Below are 24654 nucleotides of genomic sequence, written 5' to 3'. Positions count from 1 at the left end.
GGAAATGAAGGGAGATAATGTACATATGAACCTTATAACCTTCACATCTTATAAGAACAAATATTTGATCTGTGTATTTGAATCTGTGACACTTTTATATTTAAATATTATGGAGTTTGCTGTTAACTTCAGCATGTTTTTCTGAAAATCATGGACTTCAGAAGTTGATGAGGAATTTCTGTGATTTAAACTAAAATATGTTGTGAGTATAAATTAAGTCCTTGAAAAGTATGCACGGTCTCCTGCAAAAACTCACATACCACTGGTCTTTTCCTTAAAGGTGAGTGGTACCAGTTTCTTCTTTTCTCTGGAGGAAATCAGGGGTCTCCCTTCTGCCCTTAACCAGTTTTCCCTCGCTGGCCCTCTGGGGGCTGCTTCTAAACCTCTTAGAAAGAGGAAGGGCATATGAAATTGCTGGGGTCAGTTTTGAAGTCAGTTTTTATATAACCTATAGGATTTCATATATGCTGGTTAGCACTGTGAGCCCAGATAGAGTAATTATATGTTTCTTTCTGATAGGAATTATTTTCATTTGTACAATATTATATCTTTTTTAGTTTGTGGTTTGTGTTTTTGTTGGTTTTTTGGGGGGGTGGTTTTTTGTTTGTTTGTTTTGGGGGTCTTTTTAGTGGGGTTTTTTTGGGTTTTTGTTTTGTTTTGTTTTAGTTTTCTAAATCAGTGTAGAGCGCCAAGTTCTAGACATACACTTTTTGTAGTTATAATAACACTTAGTTAAATTACACTTCTCACTGTACAAGGTGATTTCGGTCTGCTCCTTTCCAGTTAAACCAGTGTATGAGGTAGTTCAAGAGCTGTATCATAATCATCCTTGAGGTCCAGAAGAGCATGTGCTGGAGGGTAGGGTACCTGCTAGAGGGTAGGGTACCAGGTGGGAGAACTGAGAACCAGGCCATATGCTTTTTCCCCATGGAGACAGAGTTGATTGGTATTTGTTTTGTGGTTGTGGGTGGGTTTTTTTTGGTTTTTTTTTTTTTTTTTCCCTGCAGCGAATTTCAGTATTTGCAGGAATTGGCTCCATACAGAATATTCTCTGCATCAGAAAACAGGCTGCCCATGCACCCTACTCCTCCACACACCCTGCTCTCCCTGCCCCCCTGCCCCGTGCATCTCCAGCAGCAATTCTGTCTGGGCAAAGACTTTGCTGTGATTGGGGGTTCTTCAGCAATGAAGTTTCTTGATGCTTCCTGAAAGCATTCATGGGCGCTTACTTCCTGCCAGAGCTCTGCGCTGCCTGTGAATGGAAAGTAGCAAATTAAAAAAAAAAAAAAAAAAAAAAGGAAAAAAAAAAAAAAAAAAAAAAAAAAAAAGGAAGAAGAAACCCAACCCAGACACAAAAGAATTCGCGTTTTTCTGGAGGGAAAAAAAAAGTTATTTCGCATTACGGGGGCGTGGGGGGAAAACCGAAAGCCCAAAAGGGTTATTTCCCAGCGCCTCGCACGCTGAGCTCTAGGAATGAGTCAGGGCTCTCAGTGCTGCCGCAGCCGGCGGAGGTGCAGCGCCGAGCGCGGCGGGGCCGGGGCCGGGCCGGGCCCTGCCGGGACCCCCCGGGACGCTCGCCCCGGGCCATGCCTGGCCGCGGCGCTCGCGGCGACCCTTGCGGTATGCGGCTGCCTTTGGCAGGGGCACATGAAGGATTTCATTGAGTGTGAAGACAGAGAGCAGAGACAGAAAGCAGAAGGAGGCGGCTGCAGCCTTTGTAGTCGGGGAGGAATGCGGAAATGTTGAAGCACTATGTCAAACTTTTTTGAAACGGGGTCAAGTCACATTCAGCCAGCGTGGGAAAGCAAGGGAAAAAAAAAAAAAAAGTTGAGGAGAGGGGGAGAAAAAAAAAAAAAAAAAAAAAAGGCAGCAAGCTGCTGCTGCTCCCAGGCAGAACAGAGGCCGGGGGAGAGAGCGAGGAGCGGCAGCGCAGCTCCGGGGCAGCGGCGGCGCCGAGGGCCGGTGCCCGAGCCCCGCACCGCAGGCTGCGGCCGGCGGGGCTGCGATCGTGGCGCTGCAGCTCCCCGGGGGCCGCCGGCCGCGATTTTTATTTTGCGTTTTCCTTTTCCCCGGGCAGGGTGGGGGCGGGAGGAGCGGGCTGGGGGACGAGTGCGAGCTCCTTCTGCGCCAAGGTGCAGCCCGTGGCGGCGGCGGCAGGAAGATGCGAGCCGAGGGCGGCCGAGCCGCGGATCAGCTACCTGTGTGGCCCGGGCGGCCGCTGCCGGGACCTGCCGGAGACATCGCCATGTGAAGGGGCAGACCCCGGGCCGGCTCTCCACCCCGCCTCGCTCAATGGGAGGTTTGTGTTAGAAGAGGACTCACCCCCTCCCTCCCCCCCCCCCCTCCACCCCCCGGGGCTGAGGATTATTTGGGGAACTGGTGGCGGTGCAGGCGGCCGTGGCGCACACCAGGTAACGCGGGGCGCCCATGTGCTCCGCGCACCCGGCCCCGCGGCGTGGCCCACACGCCGCCCCCTCCCCGCCCGGCCCCGGAGCCCACGCCGCGCACCCCCCCTCCCCGCGGGCGGCACCGCGGACGCGTCCCTTCGGCGGCCGGGCCGGGGCAGCGCGCCCCGCGGTGCCACCGCGACCGCCTCGGGGTCGGTGCGGGGGCGCGGAGGGGCCCGCGGGGGAAGGGGTGCCCTCAGGGGGAGCCGCCGGAGGGGTTCCCTCGGCGTGCTGCCGAGCGGCGGAGCCGGGCCCCCCTCTCCGCCCCGTCCGCTGAGAGGAAGCGCGGGGACGCGGCTCCCCGCGCGTCCCCCCGCCACCACCCCCCGCCGCCTGCGGGGCGCCCGCGGAGGGGAGCTCGGCGGCGCGCCGGGGCCAGCGGCGGCCGGGGGCAGCCCCGGTGCCCCGCCGTGCCCGGGCAGGGCGAGCACGGGTAAGTTTCCACGCGGCCGCGCCGGGGCAGAGGCCCGCCGGCCCCGCCGCCACGCACGCGCCGCGCCGCTACCCGCCGCTCGGGGGCGCCCTGCCCGCGGCGCGGGGCGGGACGGGCGCGGGCGGCCGCGCCGGGGCTCGGTGGGCAGGGGATCCCCGCACACCGGGATCGGGCAGAGGATCCCCGCACACCGGGATCGGGCAGGGGATCCCCGCACACCGGGGTCGGGCAGGGGGTCCCCGCACACCGGGGTCGGGGTGGGCAGGGGATCCCCCCGCATACGGGCTCGGGCAGGGGATCCCCGCACACCAGGGTCGGGGCGGCCCGCGCTCCGTGTCGCCCAGTGATGCTGCAGGCAGGGGAGGCAGGGCGGTGCGGTGGCTGGGGCGGTGCGGTGGCAGCTGTGCTGGGAAGTGAAGCCGGCGAGGCGGGGAAGCTGCCTCTGGCTGCAGCGAGAAGGGATGAGCAGTGGGCACAGGTTTCCTTCAGATAGCGATTTTCATCTAAGGTGCAGAATAGCCCTGCAGCTTTGTGGTTGAACTCCACTTAAGTAAGTCGGGATCCCCGACTCGCCTATCTGGTACTCATTCATCCTAGCACGGCATAAATGTGGTGTAGGAGAGGGCTGCAGTCCTGGAGATCACTGTATCGGTGTATTAAAAAGGGTCAGGGGAAAGGGGGGAATTGATGTGGAGCTTTGTGAGAGGAGAGGATTTGCCCAGTCCTGCAGAAAGTGGATGAAACTGGATGCAGAAGGAAGTGCTTCTGCTCTCCAGCCTCATGCACTCTGCAGCAGAGCCTGCGGTTCCTGAAGACATCTTTGACCCCTTTGCAGAGAGTTTCCAGTGACACATGTGGCAGTATTCACAGCCAGCACCCTTGCTTGTTAATGAATTTGCTCAAGTGCATATTTCTGAATTTCAGCACACAATGCTTCATAACCTATTATTGTCATCTAAATATGCATGTATTTCACCTCTCCATAGGTGCTTTGTTTCTTGCGATGTGATCGTGATCTGTTCATGAGGGGCTTAGCACAGGAGAAAGCAGACCAAGGCAGAAACCTCCAAATGCTAGTATTTACAAGCAAGTGACAATAATATAGCAAAATACGTGTCCAGGACATCACCACATTCAATGAAGAAAACTTAGAGTCCTGAAATCCTGACATAAGTTCTTGGACATACACTTCCTCTCACACGTGCATAGTTAGCTCCCCATCACACATGTGTCACAGAGCCATCATCTTTAGCCCATTCTCAGTAAAACCCTCAGCATGCTGTTGCTCTGTAGCTGAGTGCCCGAGAGCCCGGCCTTCTGCACAGAGCGCGATAACTTTGTAGTGTATCATCCACTCTGGGACGTTGATACATATGTCACCCTCATGGTTCACATCTTCCTTTCCACCACGATTTTGCTTTGCATATAGTTATCTACTGTATTAGCTTAATTTTAGCAGGTTTTGAACAGTGCAAAGTCATGAAGTAAACTAAACTAAACTCACTTTTCTTGCTTGGTTTGTCCTCAGATTTGTTTGGCTTTACACAGGCAATGCTCCCAAAGACTGTATGATAATTCCTGGTGGCCGAAAGAGGAGGCACATTGTGGTCAGTACAGAAAAGGAACAAGAACAGGAGGGCAAGAGCTTCCTACGGCCTCTCTGGCAGAGGTATCAAGTGGGTGACCTGTCTGCACCCAAGCAAAGTACTGGTTTTGAGAAAGTAAGTGAGACTGAGAGCCACCTTGAGGCACTTGGAGAGGAGGAAGAGGACTGGTGCCAGCATGGATAAGGACAGCACAAACCTGGCTGACCAGCAGTATGAATGTGTGGCTGAGATTGGGGAAGGAGCCTACGGGAAGGTGTTCAAAGCCCGAGACTTGAAGAACGGAGGTCGCTTTGTTGCGCTGAAGCGGGTACGGGTGCAGACCAGCGAGGAGGGGATGCCACTGTCCACTATCCGAGAGGTGGCAGTTTTGAGGCACCTGGAGACGTTCGAACACCCCAACGTGGTCAGGTGAGGAAGTGGGGCCACTGTCCTGATCAGTGGGCTCCTGGGTTTAGTACATGAATTGGGTGAGTAAGAGTTTGGGGCCGTAAATGGAATGGACACTAGTTTGGGTTTGTGGCTGAAGTGAGCACTAAACTGTGTGCATGAAGTGTGGTTTGAGGTTTCAACAGGCCATGGTGCTGCCTGCCAGACCTCACCTCATCCCTGTGCACTGCCTCCCACACACACAATCACCCATCTCCAGAGGCATAGGTGTGTGATTTAAGTGTTGGAATGGATGGGCAAGGAGCCATATATATACTATTTCCTCAGGCATGAGAGAAAATGAAAAAAAAACCCAACCTCTCCCTGGTTTTGTCTGAACTATTAGTAATGCCAGCTGCAGCTGATTTTTAGCAGCTCTGTTCATTACAGAAATAGCAAGAATGAGAGCAGTGGTGGAATGTGCATTCTTGCCTTTTTAGATGCTTTTGTAGAGAGCCATATATTATCATGTTAAAGAGAAGGAACAGCTTAAGAGTTAAAGCTTTACAGGCAGCCTTATAGCTGGGTACTGTTTGGTACTAATTTTCACTACAAGCTGCTGATTTGTGCTACCGAGAGGGCAAAAGTACAGGTGTCAGACCTTGCTCGCAAAATGGTGGCAGTGGTCCCAGGATGTCCTTTCTGTTGTGTCAGTAGCATAAATTCTGGGTAAATGGCCTGTGCTTTCAATGATAAGGCTAGCCCTACATTTTTCTGTAGCTGGAAACCTTCAGCAGCCTTTGAGCGTCTTTTATTAAAATTGCGAACTTCAAGAAGGTAGTTTCGCTTTGAGGATACCCAGATTGAAACTGGTCAGCATCTTGCTGGTGATGCTATATTAGCAAGAGTATTTCCCATTCTTTGTGTTACTTATGCACATATTACACAGCAAAAGGAAAACATTTTTGTACTTCACTAACACCAAGACTCTTTCAATCTTAGAAAAATAGATACTCTGAACTTACAGGTGAATTTCAAAATGCCTTGCACATGTAATCATCGTTTTTTGTAGGGTCTGAGATCAGGGGGTGTTTATTAGGTCCAAGAGGAAAGATGAGACAGAAGAATAATATTTGAATTACGAAAGTCAATTGCTAGAGATGAATTAACTTTTGTTCATTTCAAGGTAGTGTAATGTGACAGTCTCCTTTATGTCAAAACTGAATAAGCCAAGTGCATGTATTCTGAAATGCTGATCATGGAGTGTATGTCATCAGTGTCACTTTAGTGAGCTGTGGGGCACATACAGACTGCAGCTCACACTTCCATTGCTCATCAAGGAAATCCACAATTCAGTTAATAACCATTATTTTGGCTGGCACCTAGTAATGCCAGAGGCTTAGTCTGTATGCTTCAAAAGTGGGCATCATCGGTTTGATCACTGAATCAAGTGGTTTGGTTTAGAGGAGCACGCACAAAGTTCTTCCGTGGCAGTAGAGGGATAATTGGGAGTTGTCAAAATCTTTGAAACACAGCCCATTAATTTATGGGAGAAAAGGAGGATTTAGTTGTCCAGGTTTAAGCATTTATATATTTGACAGCTAAATCTTGTTTGGGAATAATTGAACATAATACTTAAGAATTTTTCTGCCATTGACATCTTTCCATATGATGTAAAAGATCTTTTTAAGAGCTTTGTAATCTTGAATGCAGCTAAATAGTGAAAATACAGTTCTTGTTTTCCAAAGAGCTGTTTGATGAACTGACTATGCAACTGCAGGCTTCTTTTGCTTGATTTAAGTGCAGTTTAATCTCAGCAGAGCATTGTATAAACACATTGAAGCTTCAAATATTTTTACAAGCTTGAATGAAAACTGATTCTCTGCAAAGCAGTGAGTATTTCAACCAGCAATATGAAAATGTAATTTTAATATAAAAATCCGTGCAAGTGTGTTCCAGGTCCTCATAGTGGTGTTGTGAAGCCTGTACCTTTTTGCCGTAAGCAGCATTTCAGATACAAGGGGCTGGTGGGTAATATATCCGGGTGCCTGGGACATTGGTTGCACACCTTTTTCCACAAAGGCAGAAGATAAGCAATTCCAAACATTCTCTCTTCTGAAATGTGAGGAATGCTATTCAAAACTCATTCTTTTGTCCATATTTTGACTCTGTAGAGCAGACAAGGAGCCCTCTGGAGCGACCAGAATAATATCCTTCAAAGGGAAAAATTATTTGAAAACATTTAAAGGTCCCAGATCTGTTACAAAATATAGTAGAAGAGTTTGAAATTTATTGAAATGAAACATCTATTTTTGTATTATGTAAATATACTCAGAAAAGGAAATACTGTAAAAGAAGTTCCGCAATTTTAAGCAGCTGATCTAATTGTACTTACTTATTGAACGTATTATGCTCAAAATATTTTTATTGTTTGGGCATGCATTCTGGAAACTGCCATCATGGCCAGGCTAATAAATAAAAACAATTCCAAATGCATTGTCTGCATACTGAATTAAAATGTACATTGTTTTCCCAGCACTGGGATAACAGCACAAATATTTTAAACCAAATATTTTTGATTTTGAGGGGACATCTAGTTTTTTTCTGAATATTACAAGCAGCTAGCCTGAGAGAACTATGTTGGAACTGCAAATACTGTGTTGTATCTGTTACCTCTGAGTAGTGGCATGTGTGATCCATGAGTTGCTCAATACAAACCAGCAGTCATTCAGTGAGTCAGAATTTAGACAGACTTCGTACAGATGAGCTGCACAGGCCTTGTGCTCTGCTGTGGTACTCCGGCATCAGCTGACAACAGAGATCACAGGCCACATTGACTTAGTCTGAGTGTCATTTTCAATTCAAATGGTAGCTCTGAGCTTCTCCAGAGAGTGCAGTAAGGGTCTCAGCAGCCCAGGAGTTCTCTTTTGCCATGAAGTGGTGCTAAATGCAAAGAGCAGTTTGGTAAGGAAAGACCCAGTACTTTCTAGGCATAGATAGAGCTCTGTGGCTTTGCTGGTCATAGACCCAGGATTCAGGACTAGTATTGCTACTCCCACCCAGGTTGGTCCTAAACAGTTATAGATTAATTACCTCTGAGAAATAGTTAGAGCCAAATTGGTCTCCAGTGCTTGGCATTAGGGTTGGAAGAGAATTTTCTCTGTAAGGGAGAGATAGCACAGAATAATTTAAGTATATTTATCATATTTTTCCATGTTACTGCTTGCTAATTATGAGAGCTTTCTTTTGTGTTCCTTTGTTCCAAGGCTGTAATTTCCATATTTGTACAATGAAGAGATGCATTTTTTGCAGCACAGTTGCTTTGACAGATATAGATTATGAAATTAGATAAGACTTCACTGCAGAATAAAGCAGCACAAGGTGCAAGAAAAGAATCAAAGGGAAATAAAATCTTCATCAGAACACTGATAGTAGTGAAAATCTCTGTACTGTAATGGAAATAAGGAGGACTGATCTAAAATTTTTTAAGACTGTTAAGAATGGTGTATAGATAGGCAGTTAAGATAATTGCTATGTGGTTAAAATCCTTTCACATTCACATCTGCTCTTTTTGTATAGCTCCTCTCTGCCAGGACACCTTACTATATTCTGTTTATTTTCACAAAACAAAGTTAAGAATAGAATCTTCATGAGTAAAGCTTACTGTAAATCAATCTGAAAATAGCTGTGTTGTAGGCTTGGAAAAGTCCCTTGTAGCTGATGGTCAAGCTACAAGGATGATCAAGGGTCTCCTCTAGCTCACCTTTCAGATAATAAGATGTAATGCTTTAATAAAACTTAAATATATGCAGTAGGTAAATGTGGCAAAAGTTGGTCCAGCACTTACATAACATAGTGCTGTTCTAGTTGGGAAAAATGAAATATATGTAGATAAAGAACTGACTTTGCCAGGAATAAATGACCTATTAGATTCAGGAAATTCCTGTGTGTAAAACCCTACTGCAAGATACCTCTAAAAATTCATCTTGTGATTATAATGCTAATATCTTGCATTCATTTTATCTCTCTCCTGCTGGTAATCAGATGAATAACTTTCCCCATATCTTAATCATCAGCAAACTGTGAATTTGCACTTTGGGAAGGTGATATGCAAGACAGACTACTGTAGTTCTTGGCATGCTTGTTTTCTATCATATTTGTATTTAACAGTTTTGAATAGCATTAAACCCTAAGCAGATTGAACAAAATGCAAAGCTATATATTTTTGCTTCATGTCTCATAACTTTTCTTTTATACATATAACTTCTTTAGTATTTTCATGGTTTAGTAACTACTCAATTTTAAAATAACCAAAATTTTATTGAATATGACCTGTTAAAATATAATCTAGTCTTGGGTTGTTATTTCAAAGGTAAGTGTCAGAGATCTTGCCATTCGAAGTGATCATAACCATGCAAGAATTAAAAACTGTGATTATCTCCTTCCTGTTACTTTGCAGAATGTGTGCCCCAGCTAACTGACTGAGGTTCAGCAGAGTGATCCACCTAGCTGGAGGTCTAAATCTATTCCTCATTCTTTTCTGCATACAAATCAGTGGGGGGGAGCACAGTAATTATGACTGCTTTGCCATGTTCCAGTTACACGATATTCAAGTTTTTATGTTATTTTATGCCCGTTGAACTATAAATGGCACTATAAACTGCTCTCTGTGGTACAGCAGTCATGTCATGCTGCTTTTCCCTGCTTTTGCAGTCCAGTGGTCCATGCTGTTGTCCCTTGGTTTACACTTGAGCACTTGGTGGAGCCCATCAAGTGATTGTCTTGGCAAAACCACCTGAGTGGTGGGGGAGAGGCTGGCATACACATCACTCCCCCATCCCTGCATGTGCTGACATAAAAACCAGCACTTGCTTGACCTTGCTCAGAGGTCCCAGAAGTGGATAAATGGCTTGGGACTTAAAATTTCCTTGTACTTAGAAGGTCTTTTTGTAAGTGTCCTAAAGTTCCCTGTCTAACCTAATAGAGCGTTCAGAACATAGCTGCAGCAGATCATCCATGCCTAGTTAACCTTTTGCAAGACAATTTGAACATTTATTTGTTTTGCCTTTTTCTGTTTGTTAAACTGAAATGACGGGGAAGCATACAGAGGGAAAAAAATTCAAAAGGTGGTAGCTAATTTTATTTCTCTTTCTAAATTTTGGTGATGCTGATGTTGGCTCCTGGCTTTATTACTGTACCGTTAATAAGTTGAAAGGATGATCTTCTCAAAATTATTGAGATGTTCCATCCTGGCAAGTGAAACGTTTCTGTTTTAGGGGGTGTTTGTCTCTAGTGAATACTGCTTCCTTCCTTCTTTTTTCTGCCAAACTAATGTTAAACTTCTAGTCTATGAGGTCATTCTTGCACAGTGTGCTGTATTGTGTGATACAATTTATTTTTGTGTAGCATCACTCAATATGGCATCTGGCAAGCCCCTAGAGACAAAGAAATGGTGACCTTTGCATTGCTAGTTAGAAAGATTGTCTTGCACACAGAAAGAGTAAAATAAGATACACGGATGGAGTGGAGCAGAAGAAATTGAACTTGAAACTTGCCAAGTATTTGTGTGGCAGATGAATCTCAGCTGAAGTAGAAATGGTGGATGAGTAATGGGAAGGAAAAACTGAATGAGCTTCAGAGTCAGTTTTAGTCTCACACAAACAGGATGGTCTTCAAGGCAGATGTGAAGACGGGAAGTGCCTTGGCAAGGGAAAGGCATTTCCAGGCTGGAGAGCAGTTTTGGTCAGAAGGCAAGGGAGATCATCCCTGCAATGACTGGCTACTGCAAGGGACGCTGCAAAGGTCCCTCCCTGCAAAGGGAGGAAGGGCCTGTCTGCCTGGAAACACTGGCTTCTCTGATGGCTGGAGGGCAGAGGGGGTGATGTGGTTGCCACTCACTGGGCACATTGCACTTGTAGAAGTTTGTTGTCGGAGGACATTGGGCAGGATGGACGTGAATGCTGGCCTGTCATCATCTGTTTGCAACCTTACAGTACACAGAATGAGCATGTACAGGGAAAACAAGGATATTCTTGCCAGTCATATGAATTGTTTGTTAGTTATGGATGTGATGATTTAGTTTTAATACATGATCTGGCAGAAGCAGGACAAGATAAGAGCATGTCAGGAAGGAAGGGTTGAGTATGGAATAGACTTCTGAGCCTTAGGAAACTCATTTTCTGGAGTGAGTACAAGACCATTTAAAAAAGTATTTTATCTCATTCTAAATCTAAGTTTTTTACAAAAAACATGTTTCCAGTCTTTGTATGAGTAAATGTTAGTCATTTTAGATTATGTCTAGTGCTCCCTTCCTGGTTTAAATCTGTGGATGGTTATGTCTGTGCTGTTCTTGAAGAGATTTAGCCTTGCTGGGTCCTGCCTAGAAGGGAAAACCAATTTCTTTCGCCACAACGATTGCTTGTGGCAGGCTATGACTTCCAGGCAAGGGAATGGAATGGGGTCCAGGATTCAAAACTGAGCCTTTTCTTGAAAAGATTTAGATGCCAGGAGAGTGGATAGTCCACACTTATATAGTCCACACAGGGGCCAGGATAGATTCATTGAGACTTTCCAATTTGCTTCATGGTACTCACTTCTGGCTGAAGTATGGAACAGAGCAGGGAGAAGAAAAGTTGCTTGCTTTGCCAGGGTTTAAAAGAGAGCAGGCTGGACCTGGAGTTTGTGACTTAGCAAAGCACTGACTAAGTCATTCAGGTAGGCTTGGTGGGATTTAAGCCATTGTTTGAAGCTTAGCACAGGTCTAAGTGCATTATCAAATAGAAATAGCTATGATACGAAGAATGCACTGAATTTTAAAACATCTTTCTGGACAGAGTTCAGGGAGAATATACATCAGAATATGAATCACAGATACTGATTACAACCTTATTTCTAGAGAGTATTTCTATTAAAAGTTAAAATGAATCATGCAAAATAAGTAATATAGCTATGCTGACAGAGTAGTAACATAAATTTGACATCAAGGGTGGTTATTTGTCATTGTAGTAATTCTTAGGTGATGTAATTTAGTTCTGAAGTTTTAAAATTATTCCATAAAGTTTTGCGACGGTGAACAAAATAGAAATTGGAGTTCATTCCAGAACTTTGCTGGGTATTGAGGATTTAGTTTGCTTGGTATGAAGTCTAGTTATTTTCCAGTATTGCTGAACAAGTTGATTCTTAATGATCTAACAAATTATCCGAAGGTAAGTGCGCCCATATACATATATAACTAAGCTGTGGTTTTTTTCTTTTGAAAGAGACAAGATTTCTCCACTTACACCTATTCTTTATATCTTCTTAGATTCTGAAAAATACAAAATACTTCTAATTATACAGGCACAATTATTTAACAGGTGCGCCTTTGAACTCTAAAGAATTTGTATTTAATAAATATACCACTTCAGAATTTTCCAATGAGTGTTTTTTTCCATTGGATCCTTTGACATTTTTCATTTGGGAAATTGCCATTTGGGAAGCCTTTGCTGAGATGATTGTCAAAGAGTGGAAATGTGACTGTTGATTTCCGAACTCTTTTCAAAATAACTCATTGCATTCAAATGATTGTATTGATTTCTATATTTATTTATTTATTTATATGCCCTTCACCTTTGAAAATTTGTTCCATCATTAGGAAAAAAAAAAGAAATAGTCTGCTAAATCATCTCTTTAAAATCAGACCTTAAATTTCTAATGACAGAGTTGTATTTTCTTCAGGCGGAATAAAAAATGTTTTATATAAGTAGTAAGAAACTCTTCCATATGATGCTTTGGATGTCTTTTTAGGGTTTCAGAAGATGGGGTTCTATTCTCTGAAGTATCTCACATGATTTTTAGGACAAAGTGAATGTTTCACACACTTAAATACAGTGTGTGCCAATTTGCTGGTATTGGTAGAGTTGTCCTTGGGTGGATTTCCTATGACATACCTTGCAAACAAACTACGAGCTTAGCAAAAAGTTCTGTACTGTTTTAAATGGGTTCACACCAACACTGACTGCTTATTCCTCTGGATTATCATTATCAGGGGACTGATCTTCTCTTAATAAAAGAAAATAAAAAACTTAACTCAGACATGAATTCATCTTTGCAGGAATTTCCCGTGTTTAATGACTGAAAACTCAGTTCTAGTGTGGATGAATCATACTGAGTTTAAGTGAAACCTATTGAGTTTGGACTTTTGAAACATTAGTCAGTGCAGAGTATTACATATTTTGATAGAAACAGAGAAATGAAGTGAGAAACAGAGTGGAAAATCCTGTGTGATTTTCTTTTTCTCTCTTTTATGTGAAACTTTGGCTAGTCTTTTAATATCTGTTTGAAGTGTGGTCAGTGTGATAAATTGCTGTTTAACAATGCCAGAGAACTCCCTTTTCCCTGAAATCAATTAATTATAAACTGGAAATTTCAGTACTTTGTTCACTGTTTCTTAAGTTAGCATATTTCTGGGAGCTTTCTGTGATTGTAATTCCTAGCTGCACTGGTGCTTTTGTTTCTCTTCATCTGTGGAGCCAGGGCTCTACTGTAAGGATAGAATTCTATCACTTTTTTTTTCCACATTTGATGTGGTATTTTGCATACAGCTGCAGAGTAGACAGTTACCTTTGAAAAGAACATTTGGCTGGTTTAATTTGATTAGAGCAAACCACCTCAATCATTACTGAACTAAGACCGTTTTCACTTTAACTTGGCTGTAGGAGTTGGGAATGTACTGACTGTGCTTAGATGTTTGGGGGAGGACTCATTTGGATACACAGCTACTGCTGAAGTGAAACAACCTTAGAGGACCTTGCATACTCTGCTCTTTCCCAATAAAAAGGGAGGGCTGTGAAGCCGTTGAATGTCACATTAAACTTTCCCTCATTGTGACAAGGAATTGAATTCCTTTTCTACAAATAAAAAAATTGGAAATGTTTAATGCACAGAAATACAGAATCATATGTTTTTTTTAGAACACCATGATACTAAAAACATACACAGGATATGAAAGCCTTACATTTACAACTGTTTTAAAACATGCCTAGCAACAGTATTTTGAATGAAGCTGTAATAAAATCCATCATATATAAATAGAAATATGGCGGGATTCTCATAGATACATTATATCCACATTAAAATTTAATCCCTTTTAGTAAGTCTCAGTATGATTCCCACTTTCTTTCGTGGAGTTTGATTTCCTATCCCTTTCCTCATCATATAAATATATTAGGGTTTTTTTTAATGTTGCATATTAAAGACCAAATTAGATACTTAAGATTCACAGTACTATGTATTCCATATGATTTTTCCTTTTCAATTTTTCTCACTGATGATCACATAATTTTTCTGGAAAACCTCTCTCTTGGCTGTCTACAATATAAATATGTCTCATAATAAATGGCAGACCTTCAATAAATTGTAGGCAGCTGGTGTTCTCTAAAAAATACAGTTCTGATCTTAAAGTGCCCTAATTTTGTGGTAGTGCATCAACATATATACAATATTTTAACTAGAGGATTACAGATGAAGGTAGAGTTTCTGCTTCTTCTTGCATTATTATCTTCTTGCATTCCAAAAAGAAATATGCATGGTTAACAGTTCATCTGTGTCATCAGCCTAGCACTTGCTGCTAATGGCAGAATTGCACACACAACTTCCAGCTAATCCCAAAATTGAGTTGCAGATTCAGGGCTTGAGTTTCCGCTGGGGAATCGAAAGAGCCACGCTGCTTCAAACAACTTTGGTTGTTCAAATCAAGATGTCTTAATGTTAAGATGAACAAAAATGCATTAGCACAGGCGAACTGTGCAGAGGTGTCCTATCAAGCATGCATGTTTGAGACTTCACTGTTTAGAGTTCAGATGCTGCAACTACTGAGTTCACCCAGCTGGGGTATAAAAATTAATTAGGTTTTTCACTGAAGTAGATTTAGCATTTCTGTTGACCTGTTTCACTGCTAATTATGCTCTCTTTTTGCAGCACAAATAATTCCTCTCTAACTCAGTATGTGTCCTCTGAAATACTTGATTTCTGCTGTGTTGTCACCTAAGCATCTTGTACAAAGTTATCTCTTCAGCTTCAGGTTGCATCACAGATACAGTCATTTCAGTGCAGTGTACATCTCCTTTCTTCAAGGGCAAATGCTTCTAGTGCAAATGCTTTTAAGAGCCAGAGTTAGAGACTTTGCTGTACAGTATTGAGATTTATGTCTAATGTTACTACTAACACAACTCTGATCTAGAACCCTTGTTACTGATTTCCAGGTTCCTTCGGGACAGTGAATGAATGACCTGTATTATTTCTCTGTGCCGGGAAGTAGATTATAAAGTGAATCTTGTTTTGCTGACTTTATCTATCAGCATACTTTGTATGACGTCGAGATTAGGCAACATCTGCACTTTAATTAGTGTGTTGTTTATCCTTAGATAACCTTCTAGATTGTTAATGGAGATAGGCCTACCCACTGATCTTTGTGGTTTCCTCACAGACATCTCAAATCAATTTGTTGCCTCACTGTTTATCTCTGTTTTTTATAAAATGCTGTGCAACAAGTTTTGATCAAAGCAGTAATACCCATATCCAGACACGTTGGAATTCATGACTGTAGTCTGAAAATTAAAATAATATCTCATTAAACTTAAGGCAGGGCCCAGACAAGTTAATAATTCTGCAGAACTGAGCATCTGTATCTCTTCATTGTATAGAATCCTATGCATCATACTGCCTTTATGTTTGTAGCATCATTTAAAACAAAAAAAGTGTTACCTGGCATTTCTTAATTCTCTGTTGCTTATTATTCATATTGTCTCTATTCTTGAGAATTCAAGGTTTTATTTATTTTAAATTTTATTTGGTCAGATTAAAACATTGTTTAGAGATGTCAGTTATTTCAGAACTAAATATCTGTGCAGAAGTGAAAAAATACAAAGAGAAATGAGACTGGAACTGAGGATCATGGCAATACAAAAACAAGAAAAGTTAGGATTTGCGCAGAAGAGACAGGTAATCCATTGGAGTAAAAATGATAGATTTGTGGATATAGATAAATGGCAGACAGGTGAATAACGCTGATGAGGGAGTTTTCTTAGAAGACATTTAAAGTATGTTGGAATATCCCAAATCAAAAGAATATTGTAATGTCTGTAAGAAAATACAGTTCAAAGACTGCTTGGTTTTCTATAACCAAAGTTGAGAGTGAACGAGACTATTCTGCAGAAAGAAAGCTTAAGTAATGAAAAGCAAATAATCTTTTGCTGTCCTGTATGTCAACAAAAGGACATTAAGCCTGTGATTCTGGAAGAAGCTGTTAAGTAAACTAAGTTCACAAAAATACTCATAAAGCATGATGTAACCACTGTTCATAGTAGACAAAGTTTAAAGACAGGTAGACAGGGTTTAAAGACAAGTAGACAAGGTATAAAGACAAAACATAGAGATACAATCAATGATGTAGCTCTTCCTGGAGTACAAAAAAGAGAGATCACTCTCTATAGCCTGAAATGACTTGCAGTAGCTGATTTAAGAAATTGTAATAGTCAAGACACAGTCATAGTGGCCACAATACTTAAATCTGACATTTTTGGAAATGAGATGGTTCTCAAACTTGACGTAGTAACAATAGGCTTTAGAAAAGAGAGATTAAGAAACAAGAAGTAATCAAAAATTCAGCAGTCAAGAGAAATGATATAAAAAGGCTTAGTTTTGAAATGGTGGATACTTAAATAGAGAGTTGTAGCAGCACAGTTTTTGGCACTTGGGTCATACTTAATTCCCTGACATCATGCTCTCTCCAGTCAATGAAATCCTAGCTGCTCTTTTGATCTATATCCTCTTCCTGGATGCTAGATACAGCAGGACAGTTTAAGAGTATTAGATTTTTAAACTCTCTGAAGGAATGGGAGATGTCAAGGCAAAGAACAGACTTTCTTCACCCTTTTTATTGCTGTGCTCCAGTGTATCATGATGGATTCACAAAAGGTACACATAGCCATGCATAACAAGATAAAGATGTGAGATAATTGTGAGTAGACACTTTAGTCATCTGAATATTGAAAGTGTACTCTGTGCTAGTCATTTAGGGTCTCCCCATAGTGAGTGCAGCGAGAGCATGTGCTTTAGGAGAATAATTCATCCCACTCACGCTTGGCGCTCACACTGGAGTACAATGAATTGCTCTCTGGAAATGCTCATTTTAACTCTAGAGGGGGCCCAGGTGGACAAGCTTGAGAAGTGGGCCCATGGGAGTCTTGTGAGGTTTAACAAGACCAAGCGCTGATGCTGCACCTGAATCAGGGCAACCCCCAGTATCCACACAGGCTGGGGGTTGAAGGGATTGAGAGCAGCCCTGGGGAGAAGGACCTGGGGATACTGATGGATTAAAGGCCGGACATGACCTGGCCATTGGCACTTACGTCACAGGTGTCCTGGCCTGCATCCAGAGCAGCGTGGGCAGCAGGACAGGGAGGTTTTGCCCTTCTGCTTTGCTCTGGTGAGAGAGACCCCACCTGGAAGTTGGCATCCAGCTCTGGGGTCCCAGCACAGGAAGGACATGGATCTACTGGAGCAAGTCCAGAGCAGGACCACTAAGATGCTTAGAATGATGGAGCACCTCTCCTGTGAGAGAAGGCTGAAAAACTTGTGTTTGTTCAGCCTAGAAAAAAGAAGGCTTTGAGATGATTAATTTGTGGCCTTCCAGTACCTGATGGGAGCCTACAAGAATAAAAGAGAGGGACTTTTTGCTAGGGCTTGTAGTGACAGAACAAGAAGGAATGGCTTCAAACTCAAAGAGGGTAGGTTTAGATTAGATATTAGGAAAGAACTCTTTATTGTGAGAGTGGGTGAGTCACTGAACAGGTTCCCCAGAAAAGTGATGTGTATCCCATCCATGGAAGTGTTCAAGAGCAGACTGGATGGAGATGAGCAACCTGGTCTAGTGAAGGGTGCATGGCAGGGGGTTGGAAGTAGATGATATTTAAGATCCCTTCCATCCCAAACCAATCTATGATTCTAAGGTAGAGCGGCTACCCAACTGTAGCTTGCTCAATCTCAATGAGATTAGACCCAGTCAGTAAAGTTTGAGGGTGAAAAGTGGAAGTGCTAGTAGAGAGTTTGTACACTAAATAATAGATGTCACAAAATCAAATGGAAAATTATTTGGGTGTGGGAAAACAAAAAGTTAGTATTGAAATCAAAGGGGGGAGTACGAGAATTTAGATGGAAGATGAAATGAGCATTATAGGGGATTTTTTTTTGTAACCAAAGTCCATTGTACATGAATTGTTGGTAAGAGCTTGTACAAGGCACTTGTTTTTATCACTTGGCAAAAATAATGCACTTTCTGTAATAGAAAAGTGTGGGTTTCTGTGAAATTTACCGGCTTCAGACAGTCTTCTTCTGGTTTGTGTTTGGCATGAAAGTGCTAAAGGGCACTGACAGTAGATGAGATGGATGGGCATTGCCTGCTTGCCCTGCACCCAATTTTAAGCTTCAGCAGAAGCCATTTTGGTCAAAAATTGTTAATGTTTTACAAGAGGAAAAGTAACTGACACTGTGCATTGGAGATGGTTGCTCATGTGGTCTACAAGTAGTTTAAGGCACCTTTCAAAGCTTTCTCAGTTGTGGTTTCTCATTTTGTCATTACTCTTCACTCTACCATACTGATCTCATACAGGATTTGCCACTAAGTGGGTTTATTATGTCATTATTGAAAAAATTTGATGGCTGTACATAGTTTCATTGCCTCAATTTAATTTTGGGCAAATTATATGATTGTGTAATTGCAAAAAGTTGGAAAACTCTGGAGTCTAACTTACATTCCAGTCTGAATTATCCAAGCATTTTTGTAAAGCGGGAGTGCTATAGCTTTACCTCTTGGAATAATTTTGGGAGAAATTCTATTTTTCCATAATCTCAAAACATGTCAGCCCCCATTGCTAAGTAGTAGCTTTCAAAATTAAAATCAGTCAATCAATACTGCTAAAAGATTCTGCTCCACGATTTTTTATTTTAAGTGTCTGCTTTATAATTTGACATAACAGGCTTGAAAACAGTTTCGTTTATTAGGGAACTATTAAGACAATATCGTAGTAGTAGAGTAAATAATCTGCTCTATTAACCTGTTTGGATATGCATATTACACATTTGGGTGTATGTGGAAAAGGAAAACCATGAAAATTTCAAGATTTGACTGCTTTTAACTTGGGAATTATTATTTTGTAACATGGGTTGGGGTTGTTAGACATATAGGACTGCAATTACTTTATTGCCTGCACTTAAAAATGTGTGAACAGTTTTAGTTTATAAAGTCTAGAAAAAATGGAAAGGGGATGAGGGCAAGTCAGGAGAAAGACATCCCAAAACTTAATGGTTTTTAAAAAGTTGCGTGACACTGAAAATTGGAGCATGAAGCTGAAATGCCATCTTACTCTTAAGTATAATAAAGTAGTACGTTTTATTAAATGTGTTCTGAAAAGAGTAAATAAAAATTACAAATCTTAATGTCAGTGGCAAAGAGCCCAGGCATCTTTTGACATGTGTTGGCTTAACCTCACCTGGGGCAGCGAGCAACTGAACAGAGAATGTCAATGGTTAAAAGCAGCACAACTAGTTTTTTTTTAATAGATGGCTTTTTTTTTTCTCCTCTTGTTTGCAGTACAAATATATACTTTTTAAGGGCTTTAGAGAATATTTAGATCATGTGATCTCCTTTGATACTGACTTTTTAAAAGTTTTCAGATCTTGCAAAACTCAGGGTTACTTCAATCTTTCTTTCAAGCATGAAATTGCCATCCCTTATCAGCATTAATCACTCAGTTCAAGAATTCAGTCATCCCAGAGCACATCCTTTATACGAAAATATTGCAATAACATTTGTCAGCTTTTAAATGGAGGCTTTTTTTGAAAAGTTTGTCGAGTTCTTGAAATAAAACTAAAATTTTCGCAATGAACATTGACTACCATGGCTTTTCTGATACATTGATGACTGTTACTTTCACAAGCCTGAAAAAGTGTTCCTTTGCTTTGAGTGATCTAAATCCAGTCACTCTCTGCCTTCTGTGGTGAATTGTGTGAACTGTACGGCATTTAGATCCATAGTCATACACCAGTAAGGGCTTGCTTACAGAGGCATCCATGGAAGTGGAGACTACTGTGTCTACCTGGATTTAGCAAAAAATAAAGATTTACTGTGTATGTTTCTTCCAATTTTTCAGTCAAGTATTTTCATAATCGAGATGCAGGTTCTTACATTAGAACATCCAGATGCCGGTTGTGATGTTTGAAAACCAGGATATGGCTGCATGTAAAGTAGGTGAGGGAAATCACTGGGTAGTTTGTCTTTCTTCACAGAAAGTCACTTCAATTCTGCGATAACGCAGAAAGCTGAATGGACCTTTATAAAACATGTGAACTAAGTCGCTTCTAAGTGGAGACAGCTGGGGTCTATTTAATATCCTGTGTAAAATGGTAGAGGTCAGCTTCCTGGAATAACTTAGGAGTTTTATTTCACGAATATTCTTCTGTTTTAGAGACCTGGGGTTATGGTAAGGCTCTCAAACTAAAGTGCTTCATAAGGAAAAGCTCCAGCTCTGCATTTGCTGTGGAAGAGTGGGAAGCATCTTGTGCCCTGCGGTATCTACACATTCTCAATGTAATTATCTGTTGTCTGAGTGCTTATTAATGCAGGCAGCTAGTCTCAGTTTTTTCTTCCAGTCCTATATTGTTATTTAGGCTTTAGGATATTAATTGAAAATCATGGAGAAGTCATTGAGAATCTTTGAGACTTTGCACAACAAGTAATTCCCAGGTGTTCTGATTACCGTAAATACATAGATTATTTTGTAATTTGGGACATTTGTTCCTAAATCATGTAATTTACCTTGACAGTTTTGTGGGGTTTTTTCCCTCCCTGCAATTAAGGGAGCCACATCTTTAAGATGGTACATTGCCTTAATGTGTTCCCTGTACCTATTCAATTTAATTAGTCCTTGAGTTTAGAATCTTACTTTATTTCCTGTCTCCTTCTATTCCATCATGTGTTGGACATGTCAGTGAAAAAAAATTATCTTTGTAGGCCAGTATCACTGGTAACTGTTTACTCACACAAGAGTTTGGAAGTTATATGATAGAGCAATTGATTAAATTGATAGTTCAGTAACACCATTATTAAACACCTGTGGTGCGGTAAGCCTGAAGATTTACATAAAAAATAGTGGTTTTCTGATGGTGTCCAATATGATTACATACTTTTCGTATTGGTGACAATTTGTATTTTCCTTGACTGTTTTTTTTTAAGTTGAAGGTAAGCAGAAGCAATAAAGTAGAATTAAGAGGAGTAAGTTTCTGGTAGATAGGAAAAACATGAAACAAAAAAGTGGTGTGTCACTGGAATAGGCAGGCTAACCACAGAAAAGGCTTTTGTAGACTCTGGTGGTTCTGTGGGGCCTGTATGGTGTGTCTGTTTAGTCAGCTCTGCAAAGGCTCAAGACCATCACTTGTGGTATTGTGCCATTTCTCCCAACAGAGGTGAATAGGGTGGTTGTGGAGTTTAGGGATGGAATATAGAAAATTATGAGGAGCAGCTCCTTCAGCCCTCATTGTATTTTGACTCATTCTTGAAATGAAAATAATTACATTAATAGAACAATTCATATATGGCTTAGAAAGAGAACAATTTGTATCTCACCCAGTGTTTATACTCCAAAGTGAGAAAGATAGCTCCTGGTGTAGGGAATAGTGTAAGAACGGGAGAGGCCTGAAGTGATAATTCCTGGCAAATTGAGGCTCTCACTGACTTCTCTATGATCTTCATAATCCATGTCCACTGCTTTGTAAATCCTTGCAGCGTTTGCAAGCAGATGGGAGGCAGCCCTGCCTGACTCCCTGGCTGATGCCGAGAGCTGGCTGTTGGCCACGGAGCCGTGCGAGCCCCCGAGCCTCAGCCATGGGCTGTGCTCAGGCCCCCTCAGCTTGGCCCACACCCACACTGTCTATACCTGCTTTGCTGGCACCACCTGGGTGCATGGACCCTCTTTCCATTTGCCTACATGTAAAAATGTTAGTGCTCCGGGAATCAGACCTTGTTTTGTGAGATTTATTACAGTTTGCCCGTTTCTTTCAGAAATATGAAAGATGATGTATGCAAAATAATCAAAATGCAGTTCTGCCGTTTGTTTGCACCTGACATAAACTGTAATTTACAAAATGCTGAATTTATTTCAAAACTACCTATACATTAAAATGTAAACCTTCATCTCATGCTGCTGAAAGATGCCCCAAAAGAAATAGTTGCCTTTGCCCTGTATTAATAAAACAGTCGGATAAGATTTATTGCCAGCTCAGAATGCTACTAACACCTCATTTTTATTGCCAAACTCTTCAAATAATCTTTAATTTGTTTTCTTTTACATATGTGTGCAAGAGTTTAAAGGAAATACTTTAAGAGCTGTATAGCCTGTAGAATACTTCACTCCATGTGCATTAATCTTTAAATGGTTGGCTCACTGTGCCATATAAACTGGCTAGAAAGGGAGGAAACGTGTATCAGACATCTACCTTAAGAACTGGAGGATGACAGCACCTGAGAATCTTACAAAAATAGTTATATTTTGTTTACTTTGCATGTACTATTAATATAAAAAAAACTTGATAGAAGAAATTACAAGACAGGCAAGGAGCTTGCATGGCCACCTGTGAATGGCCATGAATGGGAAAATGACCACTATGATGTCAATCTCTTAAAAGACTGGCAAGATGTAGTTCTGATGAAACATGTAAGGAATTTGCATGCTAATAGAAAAAAAAAAAGATCCCTTTTTATGTAGGGAGTGTTTAAGAGCAATGGCCTCCAGCTAAATTTATTAAGCCAGAGGAATCTTGTAAATTTCGATTGAAGATTTATTAGTCCCATTTGTTTCTATTCTTCAGAACATGCATATTAGACTCAATCCTGCAAGTTTGTCACCGGTGAAATTCCCTTTCAAATTAAAGGAAATTCTGGACCTGTGCCAAAGCCAGTTAAATACATGCATTGATTTCATGAGGCCTAGGTAAAGGCTCTTGTATGCTGAGCTGTTTAGGATTGATCCTGGTCTTTGAGGGTTGAGTGAATAAGGCAGAGGTGGTTTTAGTATCTTTTTTCTTTTGACTTCTCTCTCATTTTGTTTTACCTTCTACATGGAAGAAATATTTTAAAATAACATTGAGAAATTAACTGAACAGAATCCGTAATCACACCAAGTGAAATTGATTAGTTACAATCTTTATGGGAAAGAGTACCCTCTTCTAAATTCAGTTAAATTAAAGCATCTTGTCTAAGTTAGTCATTTAGACATCTTTCAGAGAAAGCAGGGAATGACAGTACCTTCCTCAGAGTGATTCAGTCAACTTCCTTCTTTTCCCTGAATAAATGAAGACCTACATGACCCATTCAAACTAACTACCAATCACTGAGTCACTCCTTTGCAGGAGTTGTATCTCTTCCATGGAAGCTGAGAGAACACTTTGCTTCACAAGCTGTGCAGGAATGGCCTTTGACCTGTCTCATGATGGGTAGCCAAAGACCGCTATGTTCAATGAAGTTGATAGTTTTCGTACAAGCCTTAAATATGCCTTCTGCTGAATTTAAGTACTCTGTAGTCCCATAGTTTTGATACTTTGGTTTTAGAATAAATATCCTCTAACACTTTGCTTTTTTTCTTAAAGTTATCTGTTACTCTGCCATGCAGTTTTTCTTTTACAATGCTACTTAAAAAGAAGAGGGCAGTGTTTATGTGAGTAGATCTGGCTTCCTCACAAAACCAGATCCTGTTTGTTTTTCTTACTGGTGTGAGCAATAGCCTTTGTCCTTTGATTTTTGGAAATCAGCTGAGTGCTGTTTACTTTTGGGCAGATGAGATGTCATTTGTAGCATGTGGAATAGTGGTGACAGGACACAGTACAGTGCCACTGGAAGGTTGCATGATTTCACTGTGCTCCCTTCCAGGTTTTGCTGAAGTCAATGAGGAATTCCCTTTTGTCTGAAGCTCATGGTGCTGCTGGCATCATGGCACACAAGAATATTACTGAGAATACATTTGGCATCGAAGCCTGATCTAAGTCACTCTCCTTACCATGTGTATATAGAAAGCACTGTGAACTGCATTTCTGTTTTTATGGGGTATAACCTCATGCAGGACAAATTTGTGGAAAGCAACACACGAAGTGTAAGACGCCTTTTGGATTTTCACTTGACTTGATCCTAAATGTGGCAACTACATTCACCACCTAACCGCTTGTATTGAAAGTGGGCAGATATATCTGATCCATTTTCAGGAAATTTTGAGCCGTTCTAGTGAATCCATAAACAGATTCTTTCAACAGATGTAGACATTTTTGAATAGTTGTTTTCATGCAGTTTAAATGTCTGGTGTTAAATTGCTGTTTCCATTTTTAAGATAACAAGAACTGTTCACATCTGTTGCTATTTTCTACAGAAGTCCCCGAGGTTAAGACTGGGAAAACAACAGTTCACAGTTTGTTCATTTCAGAATTTAAGGACAAACAAATACTGTGATGAATGCCTTAGAATACATTATGACCATAGTTTTCAGAGAAAAAGGCCCATATTCAGGAATTTAGTGCTTAAGGGTAACTAAAGAGTTAGGAAGAAGAGATTGTGATACAGATAAGGATGCTTAAGTGCTAAAGGGGACCATGCATGTTGGGCCCCAAGTTGTAGAGTTTTCACTGCATGGCTAAAAACCTGATAGGGGTTGAAATGACAGGAGGGGGTTTGCATTGTTCTATCCAGGTAATGACTGGCTGAGTATAAGAGAGAGGAAAGATA

General features: G+C 41.5%; 2 protein-coding genes across 4 annotated transcripts in view; one reads left to right on the top strand and one right to left on the bottom strand.

Annotated features, from left to right (window-relative positions):
- The window catches only part of RBM48 (RNA binding motif protein 48), a 241495-nt gene that overhangs the window by 71369 nt on the left and 145472 nt on the right, over positions 1-24654 (bottom strand). The gene's annotated exons all lie outside the window — the stretch shown is intronic.
- CDK6 (cyclin dependent kinase 6) overlaps positions 1561-24654 on the top strand; it is a 136442-nt gene continuing 113348 nt past the window's right edge. The window contains exons 1-2 of one of the 3 annotated variants that reach the window (XM_066317291.1): positions 1561-2299; positions 4409-4895. In XM_066317291.1, coding sequence (XP_066173388.1) covers positions 4663-4895 — 233 coding nt within the window. In that variant the 5' untranslated portion in view covers positions 1561-2299; positions 4409-4662. Of the gene's footprint in view, positions 2300-2354; positions 2412-2594; positions 2881-4408; positions 4896-24654 lie in introns of those variants that run through there. The other 2 variants (XM_066317308.1, XM_066317299.1) reach the window with 2 other exon arrangements.

Source organism: Sylvia atricapilla, chromosome 1 (assembly GCF_009819655.1).
Source record: "Sylvia atricapilla isolate bSylAtr1 chromosome 1, bSylAtr1.pri, whole genome shotgun sequence".
Lineage (NCBI taxonomy): Eukaryota > Metazoa > Chordata > Aves > Passeriformes > Sylviidae > Sylvia > Sylvia atricapilla.
Note: the sequence above shows the minus strand (reverse complement) of the source record. Positions and strands in the feature narration are given on the sequence as shown.